This window comes from Triticum aestivum, unplaced genomic scaffold (assembly GCF_018294505.1).
Source record: "Triticum aestivum cultivar Chinese Spring unplaced genomic scaffold, IWGSC CS RefSeq v2.1 scaffold29199, whole genome shotgun sequence".
NCBI classification, from domain to species: domain Eukaryota; kingdom Viridiplantae; phylum Streptophyta; class Magnoliopsida; order Poales; family Poaceae; genus Triticum; species Triticum aestivum.
The window spans coordinates 6522-15089 of NW_025225352.1; the positions used below are offsets into that span (position 1 = coordinate 6522).

At 47.2% G+C, this 8568-nt stretch overlaps 1 protein-coding gene across 1 annotated transcript; it reads right to left on the reverse strand.

The window, feature by feature from the left end:
• Positions 1–4775: 4775 nt before the first annotated feature.
• Positions 4776–8465, reverse strand: LOC123172148 (radial spoke head 10 homolog B; the record flags this gene model as incomplete). The annotated part of the gene is given in 3 exon segments (XM_044589168.1): positions 4776–5461; positions 5570–5828; positions 7725–8465. Coding segments are annotated over 3 exon segments (1174 nt in total), but the record flags the coding sequence as incomplete, so codon positions are not given.
• Between the last annotated feature and the right edge of the window lie 103 nt (positions 8466–8568).

Sequence of the window (8568 nt, forward strand, 5' to 3'; positions counted from 1 at the left end):
GCAAGTCTCTTTACTCGTTCCGTAATGCATCATCCCACAACTAACTCATTAGTCACATTGCTTGCAAGGCTTATAGTGATGTGCATTACCGAGAGGGCCCAGAGATACCTCTTCGATACACGGAGTGACAAATCCTAAGTTTGATCTATGCCAACACAACAAACACCTTCGGAGACACCTATAGAGCATCTTTATAATCACCCAGTTACGTTGTGACATTTGATAGCACACAAGGTGTTCCTTCGGTATTTTGGAGTTGCATAATCTCATAGTCAGAGGAATATGTATAAGTCATGAAGAAAGCAATAGCAATAAAACTAAATGATCATAATGCTAAGCTAACGGATGGGTCTTATCCATCACATCATTCTCTAATGATGTGATCCCGTTCATCAAATGACAACACATGTCTATGGTCAGGAAACTTAACCATCTTTGATTAACGAGCTAGTCAAGTAGAGGCATACTAGGGACACTCTGTTTTGTCTATGTATTCACACATGTACTAAGTTTCCGGTTAATACAATTCTAGCATGAATAATAAACATTTATCATGATATAAGGAAATATAAACAACTACTTTGTTATTGCCTCTAGGGCATATTTCCTTCAGCCACTGCCTCAAGTACCACACCGCAACCGCCTTTGGCGCCTTTGTACATCCCCTGCCAAGCAAATGGATAGTTTTTCCATTTCCAATGCATGCAGTCAATGCTTCCAAGCATCCCAGGAAATCCTCTTGCTGCATTCCGTGCTAGGATCCGAGCAGTGTCTTCAGCATTGGGTGATCACAAGTATTGCGGTCCAAACACTGCCACCACTGCCCTGTAGAACTTGTAGAAACAGTCAATGGTCGTGGACTCGGCCATGTGTCCATAGTCTTCCAGTGAATCACCAGGAGCTCCGTATGCAAGCATCCTCATAGCTGTCGTGCACTTGTGGAGTGAGGTGAATCCAAGTGTGCCCGTGCAATTCTTCTTGCACTTGAAGTGGCTGTCGAACTCACAGATGGAATTCACAATCCTGAGGAAGAGCTTTTGGCTCATCCGATAACAGCGTTGTAATACTTTATCGCCGTGCAGTGGAGCCTCGGCGAAGTAGTCGGAGTAGAGCACGCAATAGCCTTCCAGCCGATGCCTCTGCTTTGCCTTCAGCCAGCCCGGCGCCGAGCCACCTCGCTGCGGCTTTGCATTGCTCACAAGCAGGCTGGCCAGGGCGGCGAGGACCATGAGATGCTCTTCGTTCTGGGTGTTGGCATCAGCTTCCTCCTCCAGCAGCGCCACGAGCGCCTCCTCGTCGTTCGAGTCCATCGCCGAGCAGATAAATTGCCGAACACCTAGCGGGCGTGGTAGGTGCGCAGTCGCCAGTGTTCCAGCCCCACGTGGCCGGGGCGCCAGAAAGCTCGCCCGAGAACGGGGTGGAGGCTGCCGCGGCGGAACCCTCTCTTTCTCCAGCGGGGGAATGGCCTATCTAGCGGCGGTGGGTGGGTGGGTGGGCGGCGCCGCGATCGGCAAGGCGGGAGGGCGTGCGCGCGCGGGGGAGGGGGCGAATCTGGAGATGCAAGATGCATTTTCGTCTGACAGTGGTGGCCCAGGCGTAGTTTTCCCTTCCGCCGGAGCCCCTAAGCGCCCCCCAGTGCGCTGGCTTCGGCCTGGGATTCCCGGGCCAAAAAATGGGTTGAGCCAACGGGTTTTTCCGGCGCCAGCGCAAAAAAACTCGCCCTGGGGGCCTGTTGGGGGCGTGAGTGGAGATGCTCTTAGTGCATGGCCAATGCATAGCCCTAGGGTGATTCCTCACATGCCATGTAGGAGCGGATGTCAAGAAAAGTAGATTCGGGTGTGGAAGCGAGATCCTTTACAGGAGGCGGGTGCTTGAGAAGAAAAAGTGTGGTCCGGTGCATAAATTTGAAAGTTGATGTGTAGTGAGAGTCTACTTTCTATTCTTTGATAAGGCTCACTAGTAGCAGTTTGCATTGTGAAGGAAAATCAATATAGATGTCTCAACCTACTTTTTGTCATGAGCATCTGCATCCATATGCCACCATTGTACATGCCCTTACCTCTCTTCAGCATAGTAGCATGACCCATGATGCCACAGGTATGGCAGAACTCAGGTAAAAAATCATACGGAAACAGACACCAATTCCGTCCCATCTTCCTTCTCTTTTTGTTGTTGGGCAGACCCAGTCCCTTTCCCTTCATTTCTGTCAAGACTCTCCTCTTCATGCACCATTATGCCCCTCCAGAGCGGCTCCTTAAGGGCATCTCCGTTTTTCCAGCGGTTGGTGCCCCCAGGACAATCGACGGGCAAAAAGTGATTGGATGGGCCAAGAAAAAGGACGCATGGAGGAGTAGGATTGGCTGTTGCTTCCATCGCCACCCCCAACAGCCCCCCAGCATGCTGGTTTTGGCTTGGGTTCGCCGGCGCCATTTTGAGGTCTTGGGAGGGCTTGGGGGCACGACTGTGCCGTTTTTTGCCCTTTTTACATCGCCGGCGAAAAAAAAGGCTCCTGGGGGGCACTCAGGGGGGCGGCTGAAGATGCTCTATAATACGTATTTTCACCCTCAAAATCCTATGTCCTGTAGCTATATCCACCACCATCTGCGCTTTCATAATCATCTTTTTTTGCGGGAAAGTAACTTTTCATAAATCAACCTACATTCATCGGCAACTATGCTAGCTAACTTCATAGGAGAGTTCCGAAGCAAACTAGCAGTTCGCTGTTGCAAACGACCCATGCATGCAAGGATATGACTAGCTGCATTCACATGCCTACTAATTTTAGCTAAGTTAATGTTCCTTCCTTGGGACAACACACTTCTGATTTCGTTCACCCGGTTCGAGTGTCGCGATATATCCTGTTTGGCCTGGGATGTACTACAAGGTCAATCACCTGTTTCCCTGTTGCAACATAAACTACCCCATCTGATCACCCATTATTTTTCATCCATTTTTCATTCAGCATTCCCAGCGGCACGTTAGATAACCCGACGGCAGCGAACTAATCCTAGTTCAGATGGTTTGATTCTTTATGGTGGAACCGGCCCATCAAGATTAAAATCCTATATTCTTTATGATTCAGGCTTTCTAGCGATGTTGATGTGTCGACTCGGTCTCTCGAAGATACTTATATGGGTAGCATGTGCATACATGTGTTCATAGGAATGAGTATATGTGCATATGTATGAGCGTCTACATTTGTACTGTGTTAAAAAAAAAGATACCCAGCGCCCCAATTGGTAGGAAGGAAATTCATATTCATCAACAATCTTCCTTGGGTCATAATCCTCCGGCACGAGTGCATCACCCCTAACATCCAAGGGGCCTCCTCCATGGCGTTTCTTTTCCTTTTTAGGGGTCCATGGCCTTTCTCTTCCCCGACTGCTACATGAAAGTATTTTTTTTTAAAGACTACAACGTGAAAGTTACAAGGAAGATATCCGTCCCCATGGTTTTGCACTCCATGCCCCGCAGCGGACACCAAAACCTACCTACCGAGTTCTCTGAGAACCGCAGCTTCTCCAGAAACCATGACACCTTTTCTGTAACACCCCTAAATAACTAAGCACTGCCTCGCGCTAGGGTGAAAGTGGTGTACGATCACATCCCCTAGAAACATGAAAGGTTTTTGGCTCGGAATAAGACTCCAATGAGGGCAACACAACCATAGGCATAGGGATCACTGCCAGCACAGAAGTGCAGGGTGAAGTAACATAGGTAGTAACATCACACATATCTAGATAAAATAGATGATGCGGCAAGCAATAAATAAAGAAAAAGAGACGCGTGGTAACATAGCTAGTTACTAGTAGTATGAGTAACATCACACATATCAAGGCAAGAGGAGTCTATAGCCTAATAAATGAAGTGTTGCATGTTACTACACATATGTTACTCCCCACTATAGAGGTAGTAACATAGAGTAGTAACATGGGCATGGAAAAATACACAGGAGCTCTCGGGTGCTCCGCACCTCTATACGAAAAATATTCGTAAAATATTCGTAAAATATTCTCAAAAAATCCAAAATTTTGGGATGTCAAACCTGGTTTCCCAATCTACTTCCGTGTGAAATCTCATGAAAAAATACCAAAAAAACGTATTCATGGCGAAGGAATTACTGCCCGGGAAAAAATGCACCCAAACAATGTTTTGCTATACATAGGAAATTTTTGTCTTTTTTGCCGCGAATACGTTTTCTGGTATTTTTCCACCAAATTTGAGATGGGAGTACATCGGAAACACATGTTTGATATCCCAAAATCCCAGTTTTTTTTCAAATTTCTCAGCATTTTTTTTTGGTATTGTACTTATAGGGGTGTGAAGCACCCGAGAGCTCTAAATCCTCGTCCAATACTACCCATTGTGGCTAGTCTGATGGGATGTGGATGAGAGAGGGCATGACTTCATGAAGGACTTGGCGAGCAGAGATCGAGGATGACAACCATCACCGAGACCGCCCTGGAATCACCAAGGAACCCTAACCGTCACCAAGAGGGACGAACCAAAACTCAATTATACTGTTTTAGAATGACTTCTGTTAATACACATCGTAACAGGGTGTAACTGCTAGCTCTCCCCTCCCCCTTGAATTTGCTCTGCAATCTCTATGGACTGGCTGAGTCATGTTCAAGTGGAATATACTACTAGTATGAAACGGTGGGGATCAGTACTCCTCAACTAAAATCACAACGACACTTATTTTAGGACGGAGGAAGTACTTATGACACTACATTTTACAGTGACACATCAACAACCAAAACAACAGGAGGCGCTGATGAATCATGGTCGTGCATGATATCTTTATGCGTTTCTGCTACAGAGATACAGACAACAGCGGGGCGGCATCTGGCAACTCCAACCTCAACAGCCGGCACCGCGAAAAACGTAGGGTTCTATACTTCTATACATGCTTAAAGCAGGGGAGAAATTTGTCTCTGACAACCGAGGGTGTACATCATCATCGCATCTCTAACGTAGGATGGATATTACACTGAAGAAAAGCAGAGGGAAAGCTACCTGACCACAATCCATTGCCTTCGACAACGGAAAGCTCTCGGCGCAGAAGTTCTGCTGCATCGCAAAAGACACCGCAAAGATGTATTGGAGGGATGGCAGAAAACTCTGCTTCCGAAGCTCTGATGCAATGGGCGTCGCTCAGGTGTCGTCATGGACCGGTGGCAGAGCAACAACACCCCTATCGAGGAAATCAAAGCTTCTGCCAGACGATTTGTATTGTGATGGCATCGCGGAGCAGCTTCGTGCCAACCTTATGTTGGCTAAATCCTCACACTATTGACAACGGTAGATCATCGTTATTATTTGGAATGCGTTTTTGTGCAGCCTTCACAGCAGCCACTCTAGCTGCATTGGCTGCTTTATTAGCTGCGGCAACCGCCCTGTTAACCTTATCATCTACTCTTGGAACATCGTAGGCCTTCTCTGTAGCTCTTCTTGCCTCCTGGGGATGTGACATAATCAGAAATCAGTGACCACAATTGTAGAGTATTAAACATCATGGGAGTAAAGACTCTTTCTGGTAACTACCGATGGTTTGCTGGCACATTACCTGCACTGCATTGAGGACCTTGGAATGGTTCACGGCAATTGCTGACCCTGGGACAATATTTTGGGTGCTTAAGGTGTCAAGAACTCCATTTTGCCAGTGGCCTGCTTGTGTCTCTCCATTCCTGAATGTATACATGCCTAAGCCCTGCCTTCTGCCCTCATGCCATGCACCCTCGTATCTATGCCCATTGGCAAAGCTGTAGACTCCGAAACCGTGCATTCTATCAGCGAAGTACTCCCCAGCATACGTGTCACCATTCCTAACAGCAGTAACAAAAGAGTTAGTTCAAAGCTCAATTAATACCAATTTTATACTGCATCATTTATTACTGCCAAACACGGCTATACTAGCACAAAGGAATCATGATACCATATTGCAATCTTAACAGGCTCAAGTTAAAAGTGAACTCAAAAGAACAAACATGGAAGAAAAAAGGAAAATGGAAGCTTAAGATCAATTGCGATTCAAGCAGAAGATGGTTGTACTGGAAATATGCAGCACGGTATAATTAGCAAACATCACATAAAACTTTACATGCTATCTCATGAAGTTTGAAGAAATTGGACATATTATCAAGCTAGTTATCTGGTAAACAGAACTGGAAAGAGAATAGTTATTGATATGGTCTTTTCAGATGTATCAAGTACAGATGACAACAAAATAGGACCACAAAATACATGGAGACCATGCGCAATCATTGATGACTCGTATAGCCCACTACCAGTCCCTTCAGGGACAACCAATATAACCCATAACTGATGAGACAAATATATAATACTACAGTGAATTAATGTATTTACGAAATCTCCATGCATATAAGAAATGAACTACCAGTGTGAACAAAACTTGTAGCAAATTAACTTGGTGGTGTGGTCAAATCTGACTATGAAATCTTAAAACTAAGAAATTGGATTATAGTAACCATCCAATTGTGTACCATGAACTTTTAACTAACTGCAGCCACATAAATAAGTTGATATAAACGATAACAGCTTAAGTAGCAAGAATTTACACAAAGAAAAGTTTCAAACAAGATTTAAAGAATTCAGATAAATAGATTTCGCGCTGCACACAACTGAACGGCAGGTCATTGCTAGAACGAGGTTCAAAACCTTGGGATATTACTAAACTAGTTGTCTACCCAAACTCATTCCTCATAAAGACCACAACCATAACCAGTAATATTACCCATATAGAAGAAACTATACACATGATATATGCATCTAATATACTCGTACAGGTCTGCCTCCAGATTTGGCAGATATTAGATTCATCCAAAAAACTACTCTGTCCCAATTACATTATGGGACGGAGGGAGTAGCTTATGAGGTGATAGCAGTGTCACTCTATTCTACCAAATAACTACATCTCAATTCTCATTATCTGCAGATCTTTTAGAGCTCTCCGGTTGATTGTAAGCTATGTCTGACCAATAGCTCTCCTACCTAATGGCTAATGGTATGGGGCAAGGTAGCGTAAAGAGTAGCTTGTATTCTTGTTCGGCGAGACAGAGTAACAAGGGGAGTTGTTGGTTGGGGCACTACCCTGGTGATAATTACACTTTTTCCAGATTCCACTACAAACAGAAAAAGAGAATTCTACATCAGATCTATGGTGAAGGGAATCAGCCAAGCGAGCCATATCATCTCTCCCTAGAAAACAACAACCTGACGAAAGTCCTTTACTTTGATTGAAAGAAGCATCTTACTCAACAGAAAGCAACAAAAGAACAATGCTACTGGCAACTAATGTATCATCTACTTGGGTGAAAAGAACTTCTACAGTTTACTTGATATATAAAATACTTGTGCAGTTATCAACTTCACTACAATCCCTAGGTTATACCACGATATGGCCAATTACACATGAGTCTTGCTTAGGTCGGATACACAAACTCCACAGTAACTGTGAAAATGTTTAGCAATCAATGAGGCAAAACATGGAAGACGGGAAATATCCACGCAAGCTCTACAATTTCCTTATTCATCATATGTCATAGCTAACACAATCTCACGTTTGGCCAGATCTTCAACATTAACACACTATATTATGCATCGGCTATGTCAACATAAAAAAGGATCATGGCTAGCATGTAAGTAGCTGCACAGTTTAACTCGATTTCACAACTATGCACAAATACAAATGCAATTCAAACCTGAAATGGTAGTGGCCTAGCCCGTGTTTGACACCTCTCTTGAACTCCCCGATGTACCGGCTGCCATCCTCGCAGGTGTGCACACCGTATCCATGGCTCTGCCCGTTGGACCATTCCCCGGAGTAGACATCACCGGTGTAGAACCTGTACACGCCGTGGCCGTGCCTGAGCCCCTGCCGGTACTGGCCTCTGTAGCGGCTCCCCCTGGCCCAGGTCTCGACCCCGTAGCCGTCGTACTTGCCGTCGATCCAGTCCCCCTCGTACCTGCCGCTCATGTAGTAGTAGTAGACGCCACTGCCGGTGCAGCGCCCACGGTTGAACTGGCCCTCGTAGACATCGCCGTTGCTGTACACCTGGACGAAATGGCCGGTGGTGGGGGCGGACGCGGAGGCGGAGGGAGAGGAGCCGATGGACCAGAGGATCGGGGATCGGCGAGGCCGGCGGAGCGGGAGGTGGAAGGGGAGCGGGAACGGGAGGCGGGGAAGGGAGAGGCAGAGGAGCAGGAGCAGCGCGCAGGAGAAGGCCGCGGCGGAGAGGAAGTCGGCGAGGAGGGAGCGCGGGAGGATGGCGGGCGACGGGGAGAGGAAGTAGAGGGTCGGGAGGGAGAGGAGCAGCAGGATCCGGAGGCGGAGGTGGAGGCAGCGCAGCAGGTGCCTCGCGGCGGCCGCGGCCGCGGCAGCGGCCGCCGGGGCGGGCGGGGCGGAGGAGGCGGCGAGCTTGCGGCGGCGCGGCGGGGTGAAGGGCGAGGGCCTGGTGGGGGTGGCCGAGGAGGAGGAGTTCATGGAGACGGGGCGCTTGTGCGGGGTGGAGGGGAGCGCATGGTGCGGGCTGGCCGGGATGTGGA